Here is a 14,166-nt window from a genome sequence, read left to right on the forward strand (position 1 = left end):
ACAAAGTATTAGGTATTTGAAATTTAATTTTTTATCAGCAAGGGAGATAGTTACGTCTCATCAAAAGTCCAAGCTCTATTTAATATACACAATAATAATATATCATAATTATAACAAAAAATATCATCACAAGTCGAATTTATCTTTATCGCACATTAAAAAGGAACAAGGTGTACATGTAACAAAAATTGAAGGAAATGTATATCTGTGTGAAGGTTATTTTTATGAGAAAAAAATTGGCGTAGTCTAATTGTACAAATTATACAAATAAACGCATTGTGAAATGCAACAATTGGCGGCCAAAAACGACATTGAAGATAATTATGTCAACCACATAGAACTAGCAGAGGCTATGTAATATATATCAGGGGCGTATGTGATGATTTCAAATGGCTCCATTCGGCAAAAGCTTGACTTGCGTTTGCTTCTGGTTGGTGTCTTGTGCTTTTGAATCTGCAAATCATTGTAATGAATAATATATATATATATATATATATATATATATATATATATATATATATATATATATATATATATATATATATATATATATATATATATATATATATATAATCGCTATCTTTATAAACAGCAAGAATCATAATTTTAAAAAAGCATATCATTGATTATATTTACATCCCTCTATTAACAAATTAATACATTGATTGTGAAAAGTAATTGAAGTTAACTTAATTTGTGTTCAGGTACACCAGAACGTTAGCTCAAGAAATAGCCAAATTGGTTCCTATGGGATTTTGAGTTTGGCGTTGTCATTTTTTTAAGTCAGTCCCTGATTTTTCAAGGTTTCGCTCAATCGAAACACAGGGCGTTGACAGTTTAGTCCTAGCTATCAGTTTCTACAAAGCTTTGAATTAAATGCAATCAAATTCAGTCAGAAATAGTGGAGTCATACTAGAGAAAATAATGTCTATAGGCTCAATACTGCCACATTCCTACTAGCAGTTGATTAATAATTCAGCTCATTTAGCTGAGTGTTGACCTTAAAGGACATCATATAATTGCGTTCAATACAATGATTTTTGTACGTTAGGGGTAGCTTAATCATCGAATTGATAAAAACCCCAAGCAATAATTGTTTTATTCAATTAACATAGACATATGAAATTAAGTGCTATCAAGCAAAGAAAACTTTATCACACCATAACCGAACGCATTTGCGTGTTATGTAAGTTTTTCTGCAATGATCGACGCCTTCATTGTCCGCATGAATCCCCAAAGAAAGCATATTATTGTTTAAATTTTCATCTCTCTTTTAATTTTGTAATAAATCGATTGTAAAAAGAAAAATTTACGAAATAACTGTTCATGTAAATCATTACGTTAGCTAAAAGAAACAGCCAAATATTCTCTTATGGGAATTTGAGTCTTAATTTTAATTTAGTATTTTAATTTTTTTTAGTTATTTTTATCTCTTTTTAATAAAAGATTCGAGTCTAAATCATAAGTGCCGTACGAGTTAACAACGGGGGTTCAAATTTTCATTTATTAAGTCGGACGTCAATTTGAATTAGATAATTAACTTAATCAAGCGTTAAGTTGGCAGTCGAATGATTACGTCAGAGCGATCGGCGGCAGTATCAACGCCTTCTCTAAGAATGTGAACGAAAGATGTTTATAATGTAGCTGTTCTTTTTTTTTTTATAGTTTCTTAAGTAGTTTATATTTTAGTAGTAGCTTTAGATTTTGTTTCCTGTGTTTTTTACTAATGTAATTTATTTTTTTTGGTCCTGAAGAAGGGACTGGTTGTCCCAAAAATTTGACAATTTCTATTGTTCGTGTCGTTAGGCATTTTCAGTGCTTTATATATATATATATATATATATATATATATATATATATATATATATATATATATATATATATATATATATATATATATATATATATATATAAGATATATAAAGCTCTAAAAATAACCAACGACACGAACAATAAAGTAAAATATTGTCAAATTTTCGGGACAAATTATCCGACACTATAGATAACGAGTGTTGTTGGTTTGTTAGTGCTTCTTTTATGCAATATAATATAATTTAATATACATATATATATATATATATATATATATATATATATATATATATATATATATATATATATATATATATCGTTGTTATAAAGTGCCTTTTACTCATAATAACCCACTTCCCCTCTGTTCGCTAGGAAATCTGGATCTTCAGAAGATTTACATTCACGGAAAGCTCTCTGTATAGTACGTTGGATTATTGCCTTTTTTATATAAGACAATCAGTGTCTTAGAAAAAGATGTAAAACTGAAATTAGTTGTTTAAAAAACTAACATAAGAACAAGAAAAATCTGTGACACTGTAACCAACGTTTGGCCAATTTTTGATAACAAGACCCATGCATTTTATCTTTGTTAACTTTGAATATAACACATGATATACATCATACATACATCAAATGACTCTTAGAAAACCTTAAACAAGTCCAACATGTTATTAGTCCCCTACAGGTTTTCATTGGAGGGGACTATAACTTTCCTCTGCGTCCGTCAGTCCGTCAGTCCGTCCGTCTGTCTGTCTGTCTGTCTGTCCCACTTCAGTTTTCCACACTTTTATTCTTTATGCGTTTGAGGAATAACATGAAATTTGCCGAACAGCTTCAAAATGTCAAACTACAGATCAAGTTTACACTTTTGTAGCGTCTGGTTGACATATTTTCAAGAAAATTAATTTTTTATATTCAATTTTCAAAGTTCGGGTTCGATATTCTGCATAACAGTGCATTGTTTTCACAATTTCCACAAACCAGTAGGGGACGTGTATTGCTTATGTAATACTCTCAGAATGCTTGTTTTTAGATAGATAAATGATTTTTTTTAAAAAAGAAGATAGTAAACAATCTTTTCATTCAATAAATTTTCAATATTTCTACCCAAAAGTGAAATGTATTTTTAACAAATGATATTGACCATTTACTCATTTACAGGCATCTTCGATGGAAATTATTAAGATCTTATACATGTATTACACAATAATATCATGAGCGGCATTTGTGTGACGCAATTACTTTCAATGGTTATCCAAAACAAAGAGGTTGCACAAACAGACATGATTAGTTAAACAAACATTGATTATTTGATTTGTTGGCGAACATTAAAAGATATATGAAGATACATATCAAACATTTCTGTTAATCAAAAATATCTGCATAGAAACAACTTTAATTCATATTTTTTGAATAATAAAAATTTTACAGGATTTTTTCCCAAATAATATACAAATTAGTATTAGGAATTCAGGTTTCAGATTGTGTTAAATATAATGTTCAAACAATTCTCATCATTTTGTTAGGTTTTGAAAACATTCCTATAATATATAGATTTTAAATTAGTGATTTTCTTACATATCCATATTATATGTTCAATGTGTTGATTTTTTGTCAAGTTACATCTCTGTAATACAAAATGCCCATAATATGTAGATCCCAAGACTACATACAAATATCAAGTACACAATAAATGGATGTGTGTACATCATTAGGAATAACAAAACTAGGTTTATTTACTGTTAACTATAGTTTTACTAATCGTAAACCAAAGTTATCGATTCATTAACTCTTGTTTTCATCTGTAAAAAATATATACTAAAGATGAAACGGTTGTAAACTATAGTTTAACAGTAGATTTTGCTGATAAATATCTGTAAATCATGATTTCCATTGACCTCAATGATATTAATTAAATATAATTAATAGTTGTTAATCATAGTTTCACAAATCGTCAAACCATATTTATCAGATAAACTATGTTTGGCAATAGCAAAAGCTGTTTCATTGTAAATTATAGTTTCACACCACTTAAACATAGTTACTCGTTTTAAGTATGGTTTACAGATGTGAAATATAGATTAAGGGCGTTAAATTAAGTTTCACAGATGATAAACTAAAGTTAACTGTTAATTATAATTCACGAACCTTCAACAATAATTAACGATTCGTTAACTATAGTTTTCATCTGTAAAACTATATTCAACGGCTGTAAACTTTAGTTTACGAATGCTAATCTAAGTCTGCAATAACGTTATCAATAGAAATTGCTGATAAATATAGATTCACATGTGTATACAATAATTCGTTAACTAAAGCTAAGAGTTGTAAATCATAGTTTTACCATAGTGAAACTATACTTATCAAATAAACTATATTTTGCTATCGCAAATGGTTGTTTTCAGTGTTAATTATAGTTTTACATATCTAAAACATAGATGATCGTTCGCAAATTTGATAACGTCTTTAACTATAGTTTTCTGTCCGAGACTAGAGAGTGTAAACTATAGTTTACAGATGTGAAATATAGATTATCGTTGTTAACTATATGCTATACTGTCTGTAAACTGAAGTTCACAACAAACCTACTTAACCGACTGTGTAAGTAAAATAAGCTCATTTTTGTGAATTAGGCGTTCCATATCTTTCAATTTAAATAATAAAAGAACATTTACTCATTGCAACGATTGCATAATATTTGTCTTACCATTTTGACGACGTTGAACTCTTAAAACTGAAAATGAAATAAGAATCAAATTGATGCAGTATGAAGCATTACATTAAGTATACAATTGGTTTCTTATATATTAGGAACATAATTAAGCGCTAAAATAATTACCTTTAAAGCACCTTTCTTTGTAAGGACAAAAACAATTGCTTCTCATTACAAAAATAGCACCAGCAATAATCGTCAAAGCAAGTAGAAGGAAAGCTAAAACCGCACCAAATGCTTCTATCGACACATGTCCACTATCGCAAACATCGCTAGAAAAGATATAATTACAGGGTGTGATTTAATTTGGTCATAAACGATAGATTAATTTTTTTTTTACCTTATTGTTGTCTGGCTTTTTTTTTCGCGACTTATTTTCCTTTTTAAATTTGTTCATTTTTGCGTTCTAATTACATACAATGTATTCGTGCTTCCGATCCCTTTTTGTAGCTAGGTGTGTAGTTTTCCATTTTCCAATATAATGGTTTGACAAAATGCGATATCTGCATAGATTTTTTAACCGTTTATTTTTTTCCTCTTTATTCTGAATTATTAAGTTCAAAATAATCGTTGATGTCGGGAACGATATAACTATATATGATCAATTTGAAATACTCAAGCAAATAAAATCCTTCTATGAGACTGTACACTGATTATGATACAGATCTGATTGATATTGACTTAAATGATATTATAGATAATACTTATTTAAAGAAATTAGATGACCATACTTCTAAACTACTTGAAAAAAAATATCAGAAAGTGAAATTCTCGATGTGTTAAAAAACATGAAAAATGATAAGTCTCTTGCAAGCGACGGCTTTACTGCTGCGTTTTTCAATTTTTTTTGGAATGACTTATAGTGTTTTGTTTTACAAGCAATCAACTGCATATTAACAAAAAAACAATAACCTATTACCCAAAGACTTGGTATAATATCTTGTTTAGCCAAAGGGGATAAACCTCGGCAGTTTCTAAAAAAAATTAGAGACCAATTACGTTATTAAATATCTTTTTATAAGCTTATATCTGGCTGTTTGAGTCGAAGATTAAAACTTATACTTGATTTAATTATCTCTGATACAAAGTCAGGATTCATGAAAGGTAGAAATATTGGTGAAAACACAAGATTTGTTTATGACATAATGGCATACAAGGAATTAGAACATATACCTGGGTTATTAGTTTTAATTGACTTTGAGATAGCTTTTGATTCAATTTCTTGGTCCTTTATATACAAGGTTTTTAATTACTTTGGTTTTGGGAAAAACTGTATAGACTGGATTAAGATTTTAAATACACAATTTAAAGCATCTGTATAATCAATATAGAAAGAGGTTGTAGACAGGGTGATCTTATTGCCCCATATTTATTCCTGCTCTGCGCAGAAATTCTATCTATTCTTATTAAACAAAACAATAATATTAAAGGCATTTTTGTTAATGACAAAGAACATAAAATTTCACAATATGTAGATGATACTTTGCTAACTCTTGATGGCTCACCAATTTCTTTATTTGCTGCTCTTGATAACCTAGATTTTTTTCTCAAAATTTTCTGATTTAAAGGTAACTTGTTCAAAAACTAAAATTATTTAGATTGGGTCTAAAAATTGTATATATATATATATATATATATATATATATATATATATATATATATATATATATATATATATATATATATATATTGAATGTAAAGTGTTTGAAAAGATACTGCAGTTATCTAAGAAATAAACAACGTTATTTAGTGAACATGGCGTTATGAAAAGCAATTGCTCTGTTGGCATATTCCATGTTGCGCGCTAGCGCATCATGGAAAATATGGACTTACGGTGGGAAAGAACAAAGGAAATGCAAATATAAGACTGTAACACACACAGGGTACTCAAAGGTTAGAATGAATAGTTTTATTATGACGTCACACACGTTGAACGCTGTAAAATGCAACGTCACAAGCGAGAATCAAAGTTTACGCATGTGGCTGTTACAGTGGCTCTTCCATTAATTTGAACTTACCCTTAGGATAAAACAAAAATTTTGACGTATAAATCACATTTGCAGACAAGGCAAGAAGATAAAACAAAATGTAAATATAAGCATTAAATCATTATTTTTTGAAAGATATAGTCTAATAACTGCAGCGGTGTGTGCAGACAAATTTTCATAACGCGCGTTACTCAATTTGTATGTACACACCGCTGCAGTTATGAGACTATATCTTTCAAAAAATAATGATTCAATGCTTAAATATATATATACTAACTCTCTATTAACCAACCCTCCTCCCCCCCCCCCCCCCCCAAAAAAAAATCTAAAAAATCAAAAAATACTCAACTGATGCAGATATCGCAGTTTATACTGCAAGAACTTATACACGTATTATAGATGTTTGATCCACCTCTTTCATCTCGGGAAATATTACGCGAAATCACTTTGACGTCATACGTTAAAATCTATAATCATTTGTTTACGTATCTCAACTCAATATTAAGAAATGGAAGCATGTTAAAATCTCTTTGGTCTCACCAACACTTTTGTGGTACTCCAAACGTGTCTTACGTAAGTTCAATGTAAGCCATTTTTGGCATAGTACTATGGGAAAAACATTAGAGAGCATTTTGGATGTTGCCAGACATGTTTTCTAGATGAATCTGTAGGTTAAGCTCGATCTTTTTCCCGTGTGTATTGGAATTGTAGATTTGGAAAAAAAGATTGTTGAACATTTCCCTATATATATCTATTCTGAACTATTAACCCATCCTAGGGCCCCAGTATTCATTCGTGGTCATAATTTTAACAACTTAGAATCTTCTTTATCTGAGAATGCTTAAAAGTAATACATATATTACATATTACAGCATTTTAGTTCTTAAGATTTCAGATTTAAAAATATTTTTCTATTCATTTTGATTTGAACTTTTGGGGCCCTAGGTATTTGCCCGGAGGCCGCATTTTAAATAAATTAGACTACACTATTTGATGACGTTTGCTGATTAATAGTACACATTAAGTGTTTTATTTGTTGGTGAATTTTAAACATTCACCCATTAAATATAAAAAATGAAAAATTTTAATCTTTTTGAAAAAAAATTACCTAAAGCAAAAAACAACGCCTCTTTTCACGTTGGGTTTACCGCAATTATTAAAAAATCTTTAAATGTAAGGCTTGTCCGATTATTTGGGAGATCGAAAAAAAAAATCGATACTTTATCATTTATGGTGTAAAGCCTGCATTTTTCAAATAATGTGGAGAACAATGAACATAATGTTTGGAAGATATGAATTATTCAGTGATGTACATAGTGTGGTGATAATTGAAGACAAAAGCAAGTTTTAATTAAGTTCATTCTATTACTATCTTATTATTCATTGTTTGTATACATGACTTGTATATCAAATTATTCATATTGATTTTTTCAAATTATTACCGGAGCAATGCATGCATATTTAGGAATACTAGTATATAAATAGTGCCTGTTTGGGAGGGTAACAGTTGAAATTGACACCCCGAGAAAACCATTGTCAACCGACGCGAAGCGGAGGTTGACAATGGTTTTCGAGGGGTGTCAATTTCAACTGTTATCCTCCCAAACAGGCACTATTTATTTTGTTATACTGAATGTCTTTTTTAAAATTCTTAAGAAAATTTTACTGCTTTTATATAGGAATAACGTGAATTCTACAGCGAACCGTTCGCGCATAATTTTCGCGCATGTAACATTTTTTATTGTTATACTTTCATGTTAAATACTGAAATCTGATTGGTTAAGACGCAGTTAATAATATTTACTATTACCCTCAGCGTTAGCAACGCACTTGGCAACGGGTAACATTAAAAAATATTACATGCGCGAAAATTATGCGCGTACGGTTCGCTGTAGAATTCACGTTATTCCTATATAAAAGCAGTAAAATTTTCTTAAAAATTTTAAAAAAGACATTCAGTATAACAAAATAAATAGTGCCTGTTTGGGAGGATAACAGTTGAAATTGACACCCCTCGAAAACCATTGTCAACCTCCGCTTCGCGTCGGTTGACAATGGTTTTCTCGGGGTGTCAATTTCAACTGTTACCCTCCCAAACAGGCACTATTTATATAATGTTACCCGTTGCCAAGTGCGTTGCTAACGCTGAGGGTAATAGTAAATATTATTAACTGCGTCTTAACCAATCAGATTTCAGTATTTAACATGAAAGTATAACAATACACAATGTTTCATATTCTGTGACAAAGGCTATAAGTCTGACCAGTTTGTGCATGTCTGTCTCTGGTTTGTTCCATTTCTTGACCCAGTTGTTGAAGGATTATCCCTTGTCACCACTGTGCTCCTATTGGTGATTGTTGTTGTAGTTAGTTTTGATGTTGATGTTTCTGTCGATAGTTTCTCTTTGACATAACACCCGATATCTAAAATGAAGTTTAGTACTAAGATAAAGGAAAGAGCATAAAATGTAGAACACCATACAGAAAGAAAAAAACGGCCTGTGATGTTATTAAAGTTATGTACACATATCATTGTTAGTTTGTATTCATTTAATATATCAGGTGACAGTGTTTCAGAGGTAAGCAAACTAATGTAGGGTGTCGTGTATTGACCTATTTTGATTTTTTTAAGGTAAAAAACCCTCTATGGAATATTTTATGACGTGTTAATTAATTTCCATTTAAAATCAACATTTTGCATTTCATTGAATCAGATGTATTCTTGAAATACCTCCGACCGAGTAACTAGTAATAGCTTTGTTAGTTGTTCAATTTATCTACATCCTTGCTAGCACTGCCTGAACAAACCAAATCACTACCCAGATATGCTGCATTTTGTGTCAAATGTTCTATCGTAGTGGCACTTACAACGAACGGATAGCGGTGACTTGTACAGAACATCAGAACATTCGCCATTACGATCTCCTGAGCAGTCTTTTTCATCCATATTTCCTTGATAAGAATTGTAAGAAGGACATTTACCTGTAAAAAATAGAAATGCGAATTATCAATATGATAATAAATAATGAATAAGCATTACATTTGACGAAGTACCATACTTTGATAATTTTAACATCATTTATAAAAAAAAAACCAAAACAAGTTAAGCATAACATTTTTAAAGCTTATGGTAATTGTTTGTTATGTTAATGTTTTTACGATGTAAAATGTTACTAGTGAGTATAATAATATTCAGTTTAAAGTAAAATACAATATAATTTTATTTATGGGAAAAAGATACCTAAAACATTTCTTGTTTCTTATAATTGATAGAACTCATTTTTGATTCCCCACTCCCTCTAACACTCTTGTACATATGTGTATCTTTTTATTTTTCCTCCATGAATCTTTAAATGAAAAATATACCGATTAGGTAATTATACCTTCACTTATCCATGTCACTGCAAAACAGCTGAGACCCAGGTTATCGTTTTCATCAGGCAGACAATGAATGGTCTTAGCTGTTTCTGAACAACTCTGAAACACATCTACAGGTATGTCTTTTAGCTTTATATCAGTGCATGAATTCACCGGGTAGAAGTTTACCTTCTGTGTAGAACCTGGCAAGAACATCAGTAATGTTACGCTAATGGAATTGTTAATGTTTTATTAAAAAAGAGAGATCTTTAAATTTCATAGTTTATTGATGAAACAAAGGATAATAACAGCATGTTTAGTTGTTCTTTAATCATATATAGAGAACAATGCATACCCTTTTCCATATCACAGCCTGTATCAGCCTGAGACTCCAATATCAGGCCGAGGGCCGAAGGCCCGAGGGATGATGTTGGTCGAGAGCTGATACAGGCTGTGACATGGAAAAAGGGTATCTATTATTATATTTATTACATACTTGGTGATAAAATAAAAAAAAAACATCATCTTGAACCAATTCATTTTAAATATTATTTGAGAGTAGTATGTACATGTATCAAATAAAAATATGATATCTTTTTTTTTTACCTAACAGGTACCTACAGGACCGGAATTTCCTCAGCTTTTTAAATTTACTGCTCTAAAACATTTACTAGCATTTTAAGTTTTCAACTGCACTTAAAAATGTCGACTGTAACAAATGTTTTATTTTTCATCTGTAAACATGCTCAAATGCCGAAACGAAATTAAGGCAGAGGAGTTCCGCAAGGGGTGTGATACGGATCCGTATCATCCCTAGAGGGCTGATAACCTTTAACATTAATAAGTATGTAATAAATACATATATCTACTTGCATAGGGGATCTCATGCTACATCAAAAGTATAAAAATCACACTATATAAATAGTGCCTGTTTAGGAGGGTGAGAGTTGAAATTGACAACCCTCGAAAACGATTGCTACAATAGTTTTCTCGGGGTGTCAATTTCAACTCCTACCAATCTTAAAGCTGAGGGTATTTGAACGAATTATCAACTGCGTCTAAACCAATCAGATTTCACTATCTAACATGAAAGTATAATAAAATAAAATGTAACATTTACCGATTAAAATTTGAACTACACAGATAACAGTGTAAAATCGACAAATTTAAGTGTGAATTTATATCTAAAAGTGCAAAAAATGTACAAATTAATCTGTAAAATCTACAGATTAATCCGTAATAATTGAGTAACATTAACACATCAAAGGGTATAACATTTAAAAAAGAGATAAGACATTTTTACATTTCTGTACAATCATGCAGGTATTCACCATAAACATAAACATGCACATATGAATGTACATTTAAGTATAAAAAATATGCAAATCAAAATTTATAGATATGACTTCAAGCCTTAAATGAGGAAAGGTTCGAAATTATGTGAAAATAAAAACTGAGAAAAATCACTTTGGGCACGATGATTAATCAAAAATGTACAACATCAAATGTTTTAATGTTCCTTACCTCCGTAGAGGAGAAGGGCATATTTCATCATGCAGACACTGGGATGAACTCAGGGAAGGTCATGCAGAGGAAAGTTTTCGCTTTATATAATACATTTATCACTATCACACAGTTCACAGTTCTTTGAATATATTGTTAATTCCTTTCGATATAGATGTCATTCTTCATATATATGAGTGTATATATATATAAACGTATCTGTATGTGAATATGAATATATAACCAACCTTTGACATGACATGCGTGGGTTTTGTTTACATCTTGGTAAGGCGACGCGTGACCTAGCGATCGTCTCATTAAAGGTACATATACAGGGCATAAATTTGTTGAACATCGTTTAAAGATCGAGAAAAGTAGGTCGGAATACACATGTTGGATTGTTCTGTTGGTAAACCTTCGTGTGTAAGTGTGTTTTCATAAAGAGGTTTGAAATTCGTAGAGTGTAAAAATTATTGTTCATTTACCAGAATTGATCTTCCATAAAATCAGGCAATATGGTAAGAATCTGAAAAATAGCATATTTGAAATGTTCACAAAAAATTTAGACGTAACATCAGTTTTTCAATAGGCAGAGTTTAGAAAATAACTGCTTAGACTATTCACCTGAACATAGTGCATTTCCAGCTGGTGCGCATTTCTACTGACTAAAAGAAGAAAAATAACATTAATTTATTTACTATAAACAATGTCATCTGTCAAAGGTTAGTGAAACCCTTCAAAAGATGACGAGAGGAATTCTTTAAGTATCATAATACTGTGTGTTTTAATGCATTATTTGTACCAGTCATAAATATTGTTGCGTTAACAATATACACTTAGAATAAAAATTAGTCCAAGAGACAAAAAACCTATGTTTGTAAATATTAACGAATATATTATAGTTTTGAAACATTTTATCTTTAACTCATGTGTATAAGCATCGTAAAGTTTTCGTTTTTGTACTACGTTTTGAAAAATGTATACATAAGTTATGCCCCAGTCACACATTCACGGATTAAATGCCGGATTGGCTACGGAAGCGATCCGGAATCATTCGATCGTGGCGATATGTATTGACCCGTGGCTTTTCCGTCTGTTATCGTATCCAAACGTAGCAATACTTGTATAGCTGCGACAATTTCTGAACATGTTCAAAATTCCACTACGGATGAAACCACCGTAGTACTTCCTTAGAAAAACTTACTAAACCGTTTTAGAACGTAGAAGTCCGTTTTAACTCCGTATAAATCCGTAGTAATTCGTATGTATCAATTTGTATCCATTCCGTAGTGCATCCGTACTAACTCCGTATCACTAGATTTTCTGGTGTCAACCGTGGAAAATATTCTGTAGTAGAACCTAGGAGTTGATCTGTGAATGTGTGACAGGGGCATTAACGATTATTTGATTTTCCGGTGTCAACCGTGGAAAAGATTCCGTAGTAGAACCGTGGGGTTGATCCGTGAATGTGTGACTGGGGCATTACCGCCATTTTCATCATTTGGTTGAATGGTTTTTGTCATATAAGATAAAGATTATAACTATATTGTCCTTTTTGTAATTATCTAACGTCGATTTTGATCTCAAATAATTCCCCCAAAACAAAAGCCTATCTATAAATACCTTTAAATCGATAGTTGGACAAGTTCTAACACGTCCACAAAAATGATGAAATATAAAATGGCGGACTCATTCCCACTTACGGCCATTCATTAGTTGAATAAATATATATTTTTTAAAAAAATCTTCCTAATCTCTATCTATGGCGCATGAAACTTTGTTTGTGGATTTACGTTTAACATTTTGAAAATTTTTAAAAAGCACTAGTCATGTCTATAATCTTGTGATGTATATTCAATATCTTGTGATGTAACTTCAAAACCATATGATGTATATTCTCTAAACTTTTGATGTATTTTCGATTTCTTTTCATGTATTACAACGTTTTACACACACACACACACACACACACACACACACACACAAAATCTTTTCAGTTAGTGGCTTAATGACTTTTTTGTAATTTTGATATTTTAGTGTCATGTTTAGTTTATGTTTAATTTTTTTTTTCAAGTTTTATTTATTTGGTTTGTAGGAAACTAGATTAAACACCCTGGTTAGACCATAGGCGAGATAATGTTTATGCAAAGCTATTTATATTCATTTATATTTTTATGTTTTTACATCTTTAAAAATGTTTCTTTGTATGACTTTATTTAAGAGCAGTAAATTTCCTTTTTAGAAACTATTTAGCGAATCAAAAGGTCATTTGTGACGTCAACGTGATCACGAGTTAAAAATACTTTGACTTTGACTTTGAGTGTTGCATTGTCTTGAACCCAAAACATGGTTGTAGTTATAGTTTAAAACGATTTGGGTTTCTGAGACGTTAATGTAAAAAAGACAATTTAAAGAAAAGTTTTCCAAGATTAGAACTAAGTTGGTACGTGTAAAAATTTTCTGTGAAGCCCTTTACAGGGTTTGATCACGTAACCAATTAAATTCATATCTCAATGAATCAATTTACGTTGCTATTTTAATCTATGCAGACATTTGTGTGTCAAAATTGCTCGTAATTTTTAGATAATGTTAGTCAATAGATTTAAAAGAAGGTCATGTAAAAAGATAAAAGTACTAAATTCAACAATACATATCTATTACTGTGTAATTCAATGAATTTGCTTGTTTAGCTTTATTATATCAGGTGCATGCTTATATTTTTCAATATTACATTTTACGTTACGACCATTTGGGCGAGCACCGCAGTAAAGTTCTCTCTTGTTCAGAGCACATA

The 14,166-nt window shown here is 30.6% G+C and overlaps 1 protein-coding gene across 6 annotated transcripts; it reads right to left on the minus strand.

Moving 5' to 3' along the window:
• Positions 1 to 243: 243 nt before the first annotated feature.
• Positions 244 to 13,098, minus strand: LOC117692535 (uncharacterized). 6 transcript variants are annotated; one of them, XM_034480737.2, is made up of 9 exons: positions 12,996 to 13,098; positions 11,997 to 12,037; positions 11,858 to 11,898; positions 9,896 to 10,072; positions 9,381 to 9,494; positions 8,777 to 8,936; positions 4,652 to 4,797; positions 4,520 to 4,546; positions 244 to 453 (listed from the first exon to the last, which is right to left on the minus strand). In XM_034480737.2, exons 2-9 carry the CDS (start codon positions 12,026 to 12,028, stop codon positions 386 to 388), a joined length of 765 nt encoding a protein of 254 aa, XP_034336628.2. In that variant the 5' UTR covers positions 12,029 to 12,037; positions 12,996 to 13,098; the 3' UTR covers positions 244 to 385. The 6 variants fall into 6 exon arrangements, with proteins under 6 accessions (XP_034336628.2, XP_065936253.1, XP_065936252.1 ...); XM_066080181.1 differs by lacking the exon at positions 12,996 to 13,098 and adding an exon at positions 12,577 to 12,848; XM_066080180.1 differs by lacking the exon at positions 12,996 to 13,098 and adding an exon at positions 12,339 to 12,395.
• Positions 13,099 to 14,166: the final 1,068 nt, after the last annotated feature.

Source organism: Magallana gigas, chromosome 3, assembly GCF_963853765.1.
Source record: "Magallana gigas chromosome 3, xbMagGiga1.1, whole genome shotgun sequence".
Taxonomy (NCBI): Eukaryota; Metazoa; Mollusca; class Bivalvia; order Ostreida; family Ostreidae; genus Magallana; species Magallana gigas.